Raw genomic sequence first — 17957 nt, 5'->3', positions numbered from 1 at the left:
TGAGAACAAAGGACATGTTGTAGTGCCAGTTCCGACCTGCAGAGCTACTAGAAGCTGGTGTTCGGGGTACAATCCAGATGGTACATGTAGTGAAACAGGCACTGACGTCACAACCTACAAAAGTATACAAATAAAGCATAACATAAATAACTGCAGAATGGGTGTTGTTAAGTTTGTGTGAATGTGATAAAAGTACAAGCAGATACCCTCGGCTAAACTAATCACCTCAAATGAGTGTAATTACAAAATACTATAACACATTGACTGTTCATAAATCAATATTTAACTCAAGTATAGTTGCACTTCAGCAATATGATAAGCATCTCTAAATTCTTGCACATATTTGTACAGCACTGCGCATCATTAGACTTAAAAAAAAATCCAACTGCCTCCCTAATTCCAAGCTCAACTTGGTATCAAAGTTTACTAAGTCCCTGCAAAATTTAAAGTATCACACTGCCACTTCCTGCCCAAGTTCTATCACTTAATGCCTCTAATCAACCTTGTTGTATCCTGCTACGTGTGCACTTAAATCAACTGCCAAGTGCGGGCCGGCCACTAGAGGCTGCTTGTAGGAACTGTGCACACTGCTTGGTCTCCACTGCACCATCTACCGGCAACTTGTGTCTATGTAACTGTGGAGCAGTGCTGACTTACTCTCACTATGTTTATTACTTTGTACTGCTCACATCAGTTTCCCTGTGTATCACTTACATTGCAACTTCTGTATGATTCTTTGTCTTGTTATGTTTGGAGTCATGCAAGGCTTATTTCCATTATTGTTCAGAGGTTTATCAAGAAAGCCATATTTGTCTTACTTGGATTAGTTTCATGTATTACTTGATTACTGCAAAACTGAAGATGAGAATGGAACCTGATTGTGAAGTAACCAAGTAATATACGAAACCAATCCAAGTAACACAAATATGGCTTTATTTATAAACCTCTTAACAATTACAGAAATAACCTTCGTGTAACTCCACGCACAACAAGACAAGACTCATGCAGAAAGTGCAACATAAGCAATACACAGAACAACTGGTGTGAGCAATACAATCTAAAAGAACATAGTGAATGTCAGTCAGTTCTGCTCCATACTTGTATAGGTGCGAGTCATCGGTAGACGCTGTGGTGGAGACTGTGCCATGTACACATTTCCTTCAGGTTGCCTCTAGTGGCTGGCCCATATTGATGTAGTTGGCCATTGATTTGAGTACACATGCACGGGTATACTACAGGTTGCCCACTCACTTGTTCTGTGTACAACATGTTGTGTTCATTTTGTTATATTTATCTGTATAATAGTTAGTGATGTGACATTCAATGATAATTGCAGGTGTCTTCAGCAGTTATCTAACCATTTTAACTCTTAATTATTGCCAAAAGTATTTAAGAATTTTCAATGGTTTAAGTAATGTTGTTGATATCTTGCACTAATATAAATTATGTAATTTTTATAATTACAATTAAAGTGGCTGTGCAGTGTAATTTGTAGCATTCTGAGGTACCCATTACTTGACATATTGGGAATTCAGCCATCTTTGGTATGCACACCCTTTGCTGCATTGCTAATTGTCATGACTTCTATTCTAGTACTCCAGGTAATCCACCAAAAGGTCCCTTCCTGCCACTTGCCGCCTCTGCATTTGCCCTGCCCTCAGCGGGGGCATCTCTTGTGTTTACATATTACATCCACTGACAGCCTGACAGATTGTCGTTACCTCCCAGCGTGTTTCTAATCCCCTTGGTCATACTTCATACTTTTTGTAAAAATGTTGTGCTTATCTTACCACTGATTGTGTGCGTCCAAGTATAAAATATTTTTTGTTGTCTAATACAACTTTTTCATGTTGCAGCATTGCTTGCTAAAGATCTACCCTAAATTTGGAATGTCTGAGATACCAGAGGAGATTCTGCACACTCCTAAGGTGAGAAATACCCAACTGTGAAACAGACAAGTTTCTATAATTAAATGTGTGGGAAATGGTGTGAATTACATAACTGAATAGTTATTTTCTTGGACAAAAGTTTTGGTTGAACATTTTAACTGCAGATTCCAGCTTTGGTTGAATTAGACCAACTTCAGATCTATAGATTGTTTAGGGGTAGCTTCAGCTCTCTGTCCATCACATAAGACTCCAGTGATCAGTATGCTGTGAGCCCAGATAGCTACCATCTACTACATGCTCAGTATTTTACAATTCTTGGAAAAATACCTTTGTTCTCACCTAAAAACTCTAATAGATTAACTAGACAAAAAATGTCAATTATGAGCCCTCATCTTTTTGGTATTCTGTACTTACTGATAGAATTGACTGGGCAAGGCTGTGGTTGTAAGCGTGCTGTTCATGTGTATTGACTTTCCTTAGTGTGGTGGCCTTTTAGTGTGATTTGATCACTGTGGGAAATGCACAGAGATTGGCACTGTAGAAAATGGGCTAGAAAAACAAAGGTTTCACCTTTAAATGCTACAAGATATAAAGTAACTATAATATAGAGATATATATGAAGAAATTAATTCCATAAAAATAACTGCAGGCAGCAGAAGAACAAATGATCATTGAAGTAAGCAATATACTAATATAACCTTCAAATGCAGTTCAAGAACGGCATAGACAGTGTGTCATTCAACAATACAAGATAAGAGAAATTGAATTGGATAAAAACTGTTAATAGCTAGTAATTAAACACTAAGTTAGTTTACATCAAACTGATTAAGGCTTATTGAAGGCTGAATGCTGTGTAACACAATAGCATACAGTAAATTATAAGTACTGACAATATTTACATAACATATCTTGCTGTTAAATGTATGGTCATTAGACATTACCACTTCCTGCTATAAAAGGATGAACTACTTTTAGACCCAGCCTTAGTGGTCAGAGGCAGTGTTTTGTGTGTGTTGTTGACCATAAATTGATTTTTCACACAGCTGATATCAGAATACAAATAAAACACTTAGTTCATGTATCAGATGACAAATGAAACATGTTCAGCTATCAAGGTGGCTATGCGTGAAGCCTTAACATCCTACAGTACTAGAACATTATTGAAAGATTTCTCAAACTCAAAGAAACTCTGATCTTACTAAAGGCGGTTAGTGGCACCAAAGTTAATGTTCAGATGCTCATGGGCAAGACAGAACCTGCAACAGAGTAACAAAGAACAAGCATATACACTTAACTCAGTTATCAAATGTTTCTTTGGGAATGAAAATCCTGCAATATTTCCCCAGTTTAGTTCACACACCACTGAAAAGGTGAGTCGTATAGATACTAGAGTCAGTGCCGTTGAGGTGAAATCACTAAAACTGAACACTGCTCCAGGGCCCAATGGAATCCCTATCAAATTGTATACAGTTTTTTTTTCTTTTCTTTTTTTTTTTTTTTTGCATATTCTCCCATAGATAACTCAAAAATTATGCTCAGTAGTGGAAAAAGAGAACATATCACATTCATCTACAAGAAAGGTAGCAGAAGAGATCAAAAAACCTGCCATCCAGTATCATTTATTATAGACTGAGTTGAGAAAAGTCATGGAATACCCCATAATATTGTGTTGGACCTCCTTTCACCCAGCATAGTGCAGCAGCTTGACATGGCATGGACTCAGTAAGTCGTTGAAAGTCCCCTGCAGAAATATTGAGCCATTCTGCCTCTATAGCCATCCATAATTGGAAAAATGTTGCCGGTGCAGCATATTGTGCAAGATCTGACCTCTTCAATATGTCCCATAAATGTTCTTTGGGATTCATGAGGGGTGGTCATAGTGGCCCCATCATTTTCTCGAATTGCCCAGAATGTTCAAGTCAATTGTAAACAGTTGTCACCCAGTGACATGGCACATTGTCACCCGTGAAAATTTCTTCATTGTTTCAGAACATGAAGTCCATGAATGGCTGCCAATCATCTCAAAGTTGCCAAACACAATCTTTCTGCATAATCATTGCAGTCAATAATTGGTTCAATTGGACCAAACTTACCTTCCATGTAAACACAGCCCACACCGTTATGGAGCCACCACCAGTTTGCACAGTGCCTTTTTGACAACTTGGTCCAGGGCTTTGTGGGGTCTGCACCACACTCGAACCCAACCATCGCCCCTGCGGGTCCAGGGGTTAGAATAGGACAGAGCTATTCCTGCCTGTTGTAAGAGGTGACTAAAAGGAGTCTCACACATTTTGGCCTTTGTGATAGTCTCCTGTAGGGTTTGACCTCCATTCATCAAAATTTTCCCAAAGTACAAGCCAATTGGGGAAGGGCGCGTTACATGGTGCATCGTGTCCAATGTGCATTGAGATCTTTAGTCCACTTTCTCGTCATCGCATTGCAGTCCTGCCCATTCTCCATCTCTTGGGCGAGGACACCTTCCTGGGTGCATTTTCCACCATGCACTATGCAGTGTCGCTTCCTGCATCGACGATGACCATGGACTTCTTTGCACTTGTTATCCAGCATGGCAGCCAGTCAGTTGTGGTGGGTCGCCATGTATCCTGTTGGTTGTAGCCCCCCTGACCATACAGGGATCACTCTGCTGATGCCTGTGCTGTTAACTCCCCACATATGCCAGGCGGTAGACACCCATCCCCCAATGGCATCTGGCTCCCAGCAACTGCAACTGGGTAGTGCCCTTGGGGAAGGCCCCTAGTCGGAGTGGGTGGCATCAGGGCAGATGACACCTGATGAAGTGTAGTCCATCATCTCTTGCTGTTGGTGACTCACCAGCAGTCTCTAAGCATTCACGAGCTCAATTCAACACACAGAAGTAAGACTCCAAATCGTTCCCCTCCCTGGCCATACCATGGGAGGAATGTCAGGCTAAGGATGGCAGCGGATCTTATTTGCTCTGGTACCTTGTATATTCGAGGCCTGATGGGGAATGTTTTATGACGATGAAGCCTCAGTTTCTTGGTGAGCATTTAGAGTAAAAGTTCGGGGAGGTATAGGGCTTGTTCAAAATGAGATTGGGGTCAGTCTTGATCTAAACAGCATCCTCTGCCCAGTCACAGGTGTTACTTGCTGGGGGATGTTTCTGTAACCATCACGTCCCATAAAAGCTTAGATATAGTCCAGGGTATCACATTTCACTGGGACTTTCTTTTGCAGTCTGAAGATGAGCACTGCACCAATTTAGAGTGGCAAGGTGTACATTTCATCCAGCGTGCCCACCTGGGGCTGTGGGACAATCAGGTTGCCACCAGTGCCTTCATCTTGGCCTTAGAGGGTGATACATTGCCCAAGAAGGTCAAGGTGATGGTCTACCACTGTGGTTTAAAGCCCTATATACCTCCCTCAATGTGGTGCTTTAAGTACTGGAAGTTCGGCCGTATGTCTTCCTGCTGCACGTCCAGTGTCACATGACAAGATTGCAGATTCACATCACATCCCAATAGTCCATGTGCTCCGCCTCCCATCTGTGTCAACTGCGGAGAGCAACATTCGCCTTGCTCGCCAGATTGCAGGATTCTCCAGAAAGAAAGGAAAATCGTGGAGTACAAGACCCTGGACCAACTGACCTACACAGAGGCTATGAGAAAATTTGAACGCCTGCATACTGTACGTATGACATTGTCTTATGCCGCTGCTACAACAGTTCTGACCCATCAGCTCTGCCAATCCCAATGACCTCGCAGAGGTGGAAGACTACTCTTGCCCCCTTGATGGTGTGGGGCATTTCCCTCCCTATTGCTCCCGTACCACCTACTTCAGGAGCAACACCCCCCCCCCCCCCCCCTCCAATCATTGGGGACGTCCATCCCCACTTCTAAGCCAGAGATGCATAAGTCTTCTTTGGCTTCTCTCACTACAGATGGGTTCCTTGGGTCACTCCCTTCCCAGGTTTCTTCTAGTGGGAAAGACGACAGATGCCAGTGGCTGAAGAGCTCAAAAGCAGCTGGTTGTAGGGCTTCACGCTCATCCTCAGTCCCAGAGACTGAGTCAGTGAAGTCCTCCCAGCCAGGGAAACCCATGGAAAATAATCTGCTGTTTCCTTGGCACATAGACCACAGATGGGAGAATAATTTGAATGTGTGCGTGGCAATGAAGGAAAGAAAGCACGTGTGTACAAAGCTCTTTACTTGAAGAAGTGGACATACAGTTTTAATAAGCAGCTGGAGGCGTCCATCAACCAGCTTCAAGCGTATGAAGATACTAGAGATTTTGGTGTATTTCTCTTCAAATTATTTATTCTGGTCTCTGCAGTGGGCATACTGTTGCTGTCGCAATTCGAGCATAAACAGAAATGTGCATCATTAAGCAATGCATATGGTTTTAAAGTATTGTTATCTAGATGGAAGAACAAACAATATAATTGACAAACTATTTGTGTTCATGAAATTAGTGCGCAACAAACTACTTACGTTAATGAAATTAGTGCATGACAGACTGTGATCTCATGGTTAAACTACATAAATTTGATTAGAATCAACATGAACATTTAATATCTGCCTCAGTGCCGTAACAACACTTGCTTTCCAGTAAAAGTTGGTTTCTTTAAATTGCCCTTACACTTTCGTTGCATTTACCATGCCTTCTTTGTAATTTTACCGTCTCATTGCTGGGATGTTGTGGAGATTCCCTGCAGTATGTCTGAAAAGTGCCAGCGAATGAACTTTCAGTAACAATTTCAGGGTTTCTGTGGATGTTAACAAGTGGACACTAGTTCTCGGACCAGAGATGTGCACACAAAATGGCAGAAGCCTCCTCACCTAGTTTTGCTTCAGTTGGTTTACATGTGGCACTGGAATGTAAGGCATAGGTCATTGATGCAGCATGAATCTGTTTGCATATGTTCAAATGAATTAAACTGTCTGCACAGGGATAACTAAAAGTGTGTATACACATATTATAAATGGAACATGTCAATGTAAACTTCAATTTACACTCAGTATTATTTAAAATCAATATACCTGCTATCCCATGATTGTCTGTGACTTCCCAAGAAACTTTGTGCCATCAGTATTGATTGTTATATTTCTCTCTTTAACATTGTATGAAGCTTTGTGATAAGCCTCAGTAAGGTGGATCCTAAGCAAATGTTCACCCCTATGACTTCTGTCGAAGCACGTCTGAAAATAATGTGTCGTCAGACATGAATAAATACACACTCTTTCATGATTCCAGTTCTCTCTTTCACAGCACTGAAGAAACGAGACATAATGGAAGTGGTCTACCGATTTGACACACACAATGCTACAGGCATATCTGAATGTAAACCGTCTACCCCAAACAATATGGTCACTAACAACTTGTCAAAATTTGTACAATGTGTGGAGTCTACACATACAATATTCTGTCTAAATTTCTGTAATAACTGTTTCCAGTAATATGTCATTAATAATATCAATGAGTCACTGCTGTCAAAATGTTCATTGTCCTCACATTCTTTATAGAGGAGACTGCGAACTTTCATTAATTAATCCAAAAAGAAAACCCCTAAGACCAAGGAAATTGCAGTGGCACCCCCACCACCGATACCTACAAGCTCTTTGTCTGCGGATGTGTTGGAGATTTGGGCATCCACTTAGGACTTGTATCTCGCCAGATCCTCAGACAAAATGGATATAGATTGCTCAGGCAATAGGTTGGTGGCAGCAGGTGACCCTGATGCATAAACAGCCTCATTGAATGTTCCATGCCTTCCCAGTCTCCAATCATGTAGTCCTCCAGTGGAATTGCATCGATTTTTCCCACCACCTGGCTGAGCTACAGCAGCTGTTAAGCTTTACACCTGCTATCTGCATTGGCCTCCAGGAAACCTGGTTCCCGGCAATATGGACCCCTGCCCTGCATGGCTATAAGGTATATCACAGGAACTGTAGGGACTATAGTGTGTCAGGTGGAGTTTGCATTTATATCCTAAACTCAGTTTGTAGTGACACTGTGCCACTTTAAACTCCTCTTGAAGCTGTGGCTGTCAGAATAAGGATGACACAGGAAATACTGTCTGCAATGTGTATCTTCCTCTAGACAGTACAGTACCCTTGATCATATTAGCTGCACTGATTGATGAACTCATTAAACCTTTCCTACTTTTGGGAGATTCTAATGCCCATAACCCCTTGTGGGGTGGCACCGTGCATGCTGGCTGAGGCAGAGATGTTGAAAATCTGTTTGACCTCTGCCTCTTGAATACTGGGCCACTGGATATTTCATTGTGGCTCATGGTAGTTACTCACTCATTGATTCATCAATTGACAGCCCAGGACTTCTCCCAATCAAAAGACGGAAACAGAAATATTGGGAGAGATAAGACTCGATCACTGGGTGCATACGTCATCTTACCAAGTCTGGGCAAAGGTCAAACGTCTTTTTAGGTACTAGACCCCAACAGGTGTTCCCGGTGTTAGCATAAATGGCATGTTATCTACCAATGCCCACGCGTTTGCTGAGCAGTGCTGAGCGCTTTACTCGAGCCTCTGCATCAGAGAATTACCCCCAGCCTTTCGCACTCTCAAATGGCGGGTGGAGGGGAACGTCCTCTCATTCACTACATGCCACAGTGAATCCTGTAACGCCTCATTTAAAGAGTGGGAGCTCCTAAGTGCCCTTGCAGGGGACTGATGACCTCATATGTTAAGTCCCATAGTGCTTAGAGCCATTTGATTCAGAGCCCTTGCACATTGCCCTGACTCAGCTCCAGGGCCAGATTGGATCCACAGACAGATGATTAAACATATCTCATCTGACTACAAGTGACATCTCATCATCCTCAACCGGATCTGGTGCAATAGTGTCTTTCCATTGGAGTGGCAGGAGAGTACCATCATTCTGGTGCTCAAACCCAGTAAAACCCCACTTGATGTGGATATCTATTGGCCCATCAGCCTCACCACCTCACCAACGTTCTTTGTAAGCTGCTGGAACATATGGTGTGTCGGCGGTTGGGTTGGGTTGGGTCCTGGAGTCATGTGGCCTATGGCTCCATGCCAGGGCAGTGTCAGCCAGGGTTGCTCTACCACTGAGAATCTTGTCCATCGAATCTGCCATCTAAACAGCCTTTTCCAGATGGCAACACCTGATTGCCATATTTTTTGACTTACATAAAGCATATGACACGACCTGGTGACATCACATCCTTTCCACATTGTATGAGTGGGGTCTTCAGGGCCCATTCCCGATTTTTTATCCAAAACTTTCTGTTGCTCCATACTTTCCATGTCCAAGTTGGGGCTTCCCATAGTTCCCCCTCATATTCAGGAGAATAAGAACACAGAAGAAACAATTCCTCTTTGAGCAGCCTACAAGCTATCGACCAGTGCTACCCTCACCATCCTTTGGTGGCATCCATCCAGGAGGCCATTGATGCCCTGATACGGTCCCATCATTCAGTGGTGTTTGTGTGCACCCCAGGACACATTGGCATACCCTCAGGGGGCTCAGCATTTAGTTGCTGGGTTTGGGCTTGGCAACCCCAGGGTCCCTGAGCTGGGGACTGGGAAGTGCCACCAGTCCTTGATACCGTAAGCTCTGAGCGTGCTTCAACGACCACCGTAAGGCATGACGGTGGAACGTTGTATGGTAGAGCCCGGGGATCTTGTATTAACTGCCTGGGTCACGAGGATGGTATAAACCTCTATAAAAAAAACCTCAATCTCAAGGTGCGCTGCACGCCGAGGAGACGCAGGGCTGTCGAGGTAGAACAGTTGCTAGTGGGCAACCTCTGGGGAACCTGCCGCCTCCTGGTTGTATTAGGCTTACCCAGGCAAGTGGGGCTCTGTCTGGGTGGACATTCCTTTCCCTAGTGGCTCGTGGGACCACCATGAGAAGAAATAAGAATAGTGCACAAGCACGAGTCTCTAAGAAAGGAAAGTTCAATGCTTCAACATATGACCCCCAATCGTACCCTTCCCTGCCCACATCAGGGGAGGAATGGCGGTCTAAATTACCTGGTGAGACATATTCTCCTCGATTTCTGGTTTGCAGCCGAATAGATGGGGACTCATTTCTGACCACAAAGCCACAGTTTTTTGTGGAAAATTTAGAGGACAAGATTGGAGAACTTGAGGGCATGTCTAAAATGAGGTCTGGAGTGATCCTCAGAGACAGCATCCCCAGCACAGTCACGGGCATTGCTTGCTTGTGACAAGCTCAGTGATGTTGCAGTATCCATTACGCCTCATAAGAGCCTCAATATGGTTCAGGGGCTTATTTTTCATCGTGACCTGCTGTTGCAGTCTGACGACAAGCTCCGTGCAAATCTGGAACGCCGTGGTGTCCACCTTGTACAACGTGTCTTCAGGGGACCTAAAGATAGGTCGCCACCGGCGCCTTCATCTTGGCTTTCGAGGGTGACACCCTGCCCGAGAAGGTCAAGGTGGTGATCTATTGATGTGATGTTAAGCCTTACGTCCCTCCTCCCATGCGCTGCTTTAAGTGCTGGAGGTTTGGGCATATGTCATCGAGATGTGATGCCAACCCTACCTGTCGGGATTGTGGACATGCCTCCCACCCCAACGTCCCATGTTCACCGCTCCCTGTTTGTGTCAACTGTGGACAGAAACATTCACCTTGCTCGTCTGCACAGTTTATCAAAAATAACGGAAGATTATGGAGTAAAAGACCTTGGACAGGCTCACTTACACAGAGGCTAAACGCAAATACGATAGACTTTCACCCTGTGTGCATTTCATCAACGTATGCTGCAGCAGCTTCGATGTCGCCATCCCTGGCGATGAGCCCCCAAGCTCAGCCGCTTTCTGTGGGCCCTCCATCCTGGCCATCTATTCCTGCCCCCCTGGTAGTTGGGAAAGCCGACCCAGCCTGATAAATCGAAGGACAAACGGGACCCTACCAAAAAGAAGAAAAATCAAAAGGAGAAGGACACAGACAGAAAGAGAGTTCACCACTGCACCTGAAGATGATGTGGAGCATCTAACGTCCACTCAAGAGCTAATTGTTGCTCAACCTGCAGCTCCTATGGAAGTTGATCAGGCTACTTTGCCGTGGTTTTTTCCACCACCTTGCTGAGTTGAAACAGCTTTTGTGCCGCTTCCCTGCAACTTGTCTGGCCCTACAGGAAACCTGGTTTCCTGTTCGGCAGACCCCCTCCCTCTGTGGCTACTGGGGATACTATAAGAACCACATATAATACAACAGGGTGTCTTGTGGTGTCTGTGTTTATGTTCTTGCCACTGTTCCTAGTGCCCCAGTACCACTTCACATGGCTCTCGAGGCTGTGGCTGTTAGAATCCGGGCAGGAATGGAGCTTACCATCTGTACCCTCTACCTTCCCCCAGACGAGGTTGTCCCTCTTGCTGAACTAGCTGCCTTGTTCACCCAGCTCCCCCCCCCCCCCCCCCCCCCCCCCCGTCATTCCTCCTTTTGGGATACTTTAATGCCCACCACCCTTTATGGGGTGGGGCCCAGATCTCGGGCCAGAGTAGGAAAGTTGAGGCTCTCTTGGCACAGCAGGACATTTGCCTCCTTAATACTGGTACTCCCACATATTTTAGCTTGACTCATGGCACATACTCAGCCATTGACCTCTCTCTTAGTAGCCCAGGTCTTCTTCCATACCTCAGTTGGAGGGTCCATGATGACCTCTGTGATAGCGACCACTTTCCTATCCTGGTTTCTCTTCTTCAATCCCAACCCCCTGAGCAGTTGCCCCGATGGTCACTTCGTGGAGCTGATTGGGCAGCCTACATCTCAGCTACTACGGCCATTGCTCCGCTTCCTGGTGATATTGATTTGGTAGTGGATGAGGTCACTATGGCCATTGTTTCTGCTGCCGAGGCAATTGTCTCCTGTTCTTCAAGTACCCTAAGGCGTAAGTCAGTCCCTTGGTGGACACCAGAGATTGCAGAAGCTATCCAGGACCGCCGGCAAGCCCTGCAATGAAACCAGCGTCATCCTTCCTTAGAGAATCTGGTTGCCTTTAAACGGCTGTGGACCCGGGCTCAGCGGTTAATCCGGCGGAGCAAACAGGACTGCTGGGAACAATATGTTGCCACCATAGGTTCTCGCACCTCCCCATCTCAGGTGTTGTCGCAGGTTGGGCACATTTTTGGCTTTCGCCCTCATGCATCTGTCCCTTGCCTTTCTCTTCGGGGTACACTTTGTACTGACCCAATCACCCTCGCCGAACATCTGGCAGAGTACTTCGCTCGTAGTTCCGCAACAGCAGGCTACAGCACAGAATTCCACGCCATGAAAGAGCAGGCTGAGCGTACGCAGTTGTCGTTTCGCATGCACCATTGGGAATAATACAACGCCCCGTTTAGTGAATGGGAGTTCCTAAGTGCCCTTACAGCTTGCCCCGATACCTCCCCAGGTCCAGACCGAATTTGCAAGCAGTTTCTTCGCCATCTCTCGGCACACTGTCAGGGTGAATTACTCGCCCTGTTTAACCGCATCTGGATGGGGAGGGCGTTTTCCCAACTCGTTGGCAGGATAGCGGTAGCATCCCGGTGCTGAAACCTGGTGCAGATCCGCTGGTGGTTGGTAGCTATCGCCGTATCAGACTTACCAATGTTATGTGCAAACTCCTGGAACAGATGGTGAGTTGGCTGCTCATGTGGATCCTCAAAGCTTGGGGCCTCCTGGTCCAGCAACAGGGGGGCTTCTGTCAGGGCCGCTCAGTGATCGACAATTTAGTCTCGCTAGAGTCAGCTATTCGTTCAGCTTTTACACGGCGAGAACATCTAGTTGCTGTTTTCTTTGATCTTCGGAAGGCTTACGATACCACCTGGCGCTATCATATCCTTGCTACACTGCACGAATGGAGCTTGTGGGGTCCACTTCCGATTTTTCTACGGAATTTTCTCTCTAATCGCTCCTTTCGGGTTAGAGTTGGCACTTATTTTAGCTCTGCTCATATTCAGGAGAACAGTGTCCCACAGGGCTCGGTTCTCAGTGTTCTCCTCTTTTTGGTGGCGATTAATGGTCTTGCTGCTGCGGCGGGCTCATCGGTCTGTTCCTCTCTATATGCTGATGACTTTTGTCTTTATTACAGTTCCCCAAGCATCAGTGTCGCTGAACGGCGGCTGCAGGGAGCTATCCGTAAGGCACATTTTTGGGCATCCAACCATGGTTTTCAGTTCTCAGCCTCTAAGACCCGACTGATGCATTTCTGTTGTCGTCGAACGGCCCACCTCCATCCAGAGCTCTACCTTGCCAATGAACTCCTTCATATTGAGGAGACGCATCACTTTCTTGGCATGCTGTTTGATACTCAGCTCACTTGGACACCTCATCTTCACGAGCTTAAACAACAGTGCTGGCAACACCTCAACATCCTGCGCTGCCTCAGCCACACCGTTTGGGGCACTGCACGAACAACCCTCCTACAGCTCTATAAGGCCTTAGTCCAGTCCCATCTCGACTACAGGAGCGTGGTGTACGAATCAGCAGCACCTTCAGTGTTGCAGATCCTCGCCCGATTCTCTATTGTGGCATCAGACTGGTGACAGGTACCTTCTGCACTAGTCCGGTGATTAGCCTTCTTGTAGAAGCTGGAATCCCTCCCCTACGATACTGCCGACAACAGTTGCTTGCATCATACATCCCCCGTGTCCATGCCTCGCCCAACCACCCAAACCGCAGGCTCCTTTTTCCATCTTCTGCACTCCCCACGACGGCGGCCTAGGTCGGGTCTCCCGATCGCAGTCCGCGTTTGTTCCCTTCTCTCATCACTCGAGTCCTTTCCCCTTCCTCCATCCTTTGGGCCCTCTTCTTCTACCCCTCCTTGGTCCCTCCCTCGCTTACGACTTTGCTTGGATTTGTCCTGCGACTCAAAGTCCTGCGTTCCACCTGCCAGTCTTCGTCAACAATTCGTGGCTCTTCTTGCCTCGTTTCACGATGCAGATGTAGTCTACACCGATGGTTCTGTGGTCGATGGACGCACTGGGTTTGCTTTCACCCATGGCGACTTTGTTGAGCAGCATTCCCTGCCTTGTGGGAGCAGTGGTTCACTGCGGAGCTGGTTGCTCTTAATCGTGCACTCACTCACCTTCCCTCCTGCGCTGGAGAGTCATTCGTCATATGCAGTGACTCCCTGAGTGGATTGCAAGCACTCAACCAGTGTTTTTCTCAGGACCCTTTGGTGCATGGTATTCAGGATGCTGTTTTTGCTCTCGCCAAGTGTGGTCGTTCAGCGATGTTTGTGTGGACCCCAGGCCACATCGGCATTTCAGGAAACGAACGTGTCGAGTGGTTGGCCAAGCAGGCCACCACTTTGCCACCCCTGGAGCTTGGTCTCGTGGAAAGAGACTTCCAGTCAGCCCTACATCACAAGGTCCACGATGTCTGGAGCTCTGAATGGTCTGTCTTGAGCACGCCAAATAAGCTCCACATGGTAAAGTCTTCCACGGCTGTATTGAACTCATCCTTGAGGAGCACATGTAGGGACTCAGTTGTTCTCTGCCGTCTCTGAATTGGACATACACGATTGACCCACAGCTGTCTCCTTCATTGTGAGAACCTGCCCAAGTGTCACTGTGATGCAGGGCTGACAGTGGTCCATCTTCTGATGGACTGCCCCCTTTTAGCCCCCTTGCGGCAGTCCTTTAATTTACCAGCTGCACTTCCTTTAATTCCAGGTGACGATGCCTCTATAGCTGACTCAGTTTTATGATTTATCCGTGCAGCTGGGTTTTATCACTCACTCTAGTGTGGGCACTCTCGCATGGTTTCTCAGGCTACACCCACTCCAGCGACTTTTAATTGTGACGTGGATACCAAAATAGTGTCTTTTATAGTAACAAGTTGTGTTGGTACCTCTATCAACGCTTTCCAGCTGGAGGTTCTTCGTTTGTAGTTGAGTGGTTGACCTTTTACCTGATCCATCAACCACTGTCATCTGTTTTACTCTAGTCAACTATTTGCTCTGCTCCTTTTAAGTGTCCTCTATTTTGTGTTGTAGCGGTGTTCATTTTCTCTCTGTACCCCTTGGTGTTCCCTCCCTCTGGGTGCAGAGGTTTTGTTTTTACTGTATAGGCCTTTTACAAGTATGTCTGTTTGGGTCAGGGGACTGATGACCTCGATGTTTAGCCCCCATCAAACCCCAAAACCAACCAACCACGTCGGCATCCCAGGCAATGAACTTCCCGACAAGCTAGCCACACAGGCTATGCGGAAACTGCTTCTGGAGACGGGCATCTCTGAACGTGACTGATTTATGCCGCAGGACTTTTTGGCTTTGAGAGACTGAGTGGCATAACAGTATGCACAACGAACTGTGTGTCATTAAGGAGACACTGAATGTGTGGAAGTCTCCCCTGTGGGCTTCTTGCAGGGAATCAGTTGTCCTTTGTTGACTCCGCATCGGCCATAGGTGGCTCACACATGGTTACCTCCTCTGTCATGAGGACCTGCCTCAGTGCCGCTGTGGCTCCCAAATGACAGTCGTCCACCTCTTTCTGGACTGCCCACTTTTAGCCACTCTGCAGCTGACTTTTAACTTTCCCAGCACGCTACCTTCAGTGTTGGGTGACAATGCCTCAACAGCAGCTTTAGTTTTTAAGTTTTATTCATGAGGCTGGTTTAATCATTTGATCTGAGTTTTAGCGCATGTCCTTTTTCCTTCTGTGTCCTCCACTCTAGGGCTTCTAGGGTGGAGATTTTAGTCTGTACAGAGTGGCTGGCTTCTCCTTTTTTATTCTCATGGACAGACAGCCATGGTAATCTGCTTTCTTGCTTTTAATCTTCTCTCCCTGTTTCTTGCACCTCTCTGTGGTTTTCTTGTTCTGTTTTGTCCATCGTGGAGTTGGTTGTCTTCCTGTCATTCTTCTGGTTCTTCCTTTGTCCTGTTATTGTGCCATACATCTTCTTTGTTTTCTTCTTTCCCTTGGGTAACTGTTCTACTGGGAACTTGAATCCTCTACACTGCCTCAGGGATATCCTTTTGGGGGGTGGGTGTGATTTCTCCTCCCTTCTGTTTCTGTATAAACATTTCATACTACCCCACCTGGATTACAGTTGCCTAGCATATGGAGTGGCAGCCCATCGTTTAAGAACCAGTTTATCATTGTGAGATCAGACTTGCAGCTGGTGTCTTTCTGAGGCACCCTGTAGGTAGCTTTCTAACAGATTTTATGCCTTGAACCATTACTTAAGTGTGCTGGCCATGTACATAGCCTCAAAGAGCATGTAAAACCCCCATCTCTTCTCAGATAAAAGTATGTGACATCCACAAAAATGTCCCAACATCTGGCTGCCCACAATCTATTATCTCACAAATATGAGAGACCATTCTGAACACCTCCGTATAAACACTCAATTGAAGGGTCACTTGCTGACAACTTTGTCTGTATCCATCATTCAGTCCAAATGCTACAAAGACTAATTTCCTTTGTGGTGAATGAATTAATTCAGAAATCATTTACACTGAAGGATCATATTTCAGTGGTTACACTGGCTTCAAGGTCCCAAACAGGCAGCAGTGAATAGAACACCCTACCACAGGACTGTAGTATCTTTACTGTAACAGTAGTATTAATTATGCAAGCTCTTGGTTACACCTGCTCTTGCTTATATGGGTCTTTCTTAATTTGCAGTGACACTCTATGTATGTTGAAAACTCCCACTGTTTCCCAGCTAATGTACTCACAGATTATTTGGCCAAAGAGTTCAATAAAGAGGATGTCCATGAATTAAAAATACCTGACCCTGACTTAGAGTACCTTATCCCAAAAACGTCTAGTGCTGTGGATTAGGGAGTGGTATCAGGAAGCTGATGTTAACGATCTGTGCACCATTTAAGGTCCTAAAACTGTGTGCATGATTGTCTTCATGCAAAATGTCCCACCAAGAATTTAAAATTCCCTGCTGATTCCACATGAGGCATACTAGACTTCTCATATAAATACATTCTTAAATTATCAGCTACACCTTACTACAGTTGTCTGCTTTTTTTCTCAGTGGCACAAATTTTAATAGAGTGCCCCATTTTTACTCTAGTAAGGAAAACACTGAAGCTAACTGACTCACTTTTAGTCCAATCCATTCAGTGAACCTAGTTTTACAGTTCATCTGGCAGTGCTGCATTTATCATATTTGAAGGTCAGACAATATGGCCTCATCAGCCTGTGAGTTCGGGTGGCTGGCCACTTTCCACTGCAGTATGGTCCCTGGTGGACATGCTGCCTCTTGCTTCATTTATTATTATTAAATCCTACCATTTTACTGACTTGACTATCTCAGCCTTAATCCTCCTCCTCCTGCTGCTGCAGTGTTAATACTTCAAGGAATCTATTCCCATTTGATGGACTAATTCCAGTTGGTGACATTCCTATTGATCCAAGTGTTGCCATGCCGATTCCCACACTCCCCACTCACTTCTTGGACCCCAGAATTTAAGTGAAGACCTGTACATGTTGGTTAATATTGTACATGTGCATAGTTCCTAACATTTAATCAACACCTTTCTGGCATGTTTGCTAATATTTATCACACAAAAGGCTTGCAGATAGTAGTTGCATAACCAGAAACTGTCATTCTAAATGGCCCATCATCCCCCCCATAAGAAAGTCCACTGCAAACTGCAAAATTACCACCAGCAATACAAATAAATCACAATACTATATGTCCAGAGGGCGTTTCAGCAACACACTGCTGGCATTTAATTCAGGTAGAGATCAGAATGTCAAAGAAATAAATAGTGCAGTAACACCCCCGCGAACCCCCCCCCCCCCCCCTCCCCCCCCGCGGGTCCGGGGGTTAGAATAGGCCCGAAGTATTCCTGCCTGTCGTACGGGGCGACTAAAAGGAGTCTCTACTGTTTTGGCCTTTAATGTGATGGTCCCCATTAGGGTTTGACCTCCATTCTTCCAAAATCAACAGAAGTACGAGCCTTTTGGGGAAGGACACATTGCAGGGTGCACCATCAGTCCTCTGTGCCCTAAGACCTTGGCACTCTTCATCGTCTTGGCATCGTAACTGCACCCTCCATCCCTCATTTTTGGCATACACATTTGATGGGTTGTGTAAGTTACACCCTTAGTGCATCACCATCTGCAC

The 17957-nt window shown here is 45.6% G+C and overlaps 1 protein-coding gene across 1 annotated transcript in view; it reads left to right on the top strand.

The window, feature by feature from the left end:
* Positions 1 to 17957, top strand: part of LOC124795649 — a 286381-nt gene that overhangs the window by 9597 nt on the left and 258827 nt on the right. Inside the window, exon 2 of the mRNA XM_047259722.1 lies at positions 1857 to 1928. Within this exon, the coding sequence (XP_047115678.1) occupies positions 1890 to 1928 (39 nt within the window). The 5' untranslated portion in view covers positions 1857 to 1889. The remainder of the gene's footprint in view (positions 1 to 1856; positions 1929 to 17957) is intronic.

Source organism: Schistocerca piceifrons, chromosome 4, assembly GCF_021461385.2.
Source record: "Schistocerca piceifrons isolate TAMUIC-IGC-003096 chromosome 4, iqSchPice1.1, whole genome shotgun sequence".
Taxonomy (NCBI): Eukaryota; Metazoa; Arthropoda; class Insecta; order Orthoptera; family Acrididae; genus Schistocerca; species Schistocerca piceifrons.
This window is presented reverse-complemented; position numbering and strand designations above follow the sequence as displayed.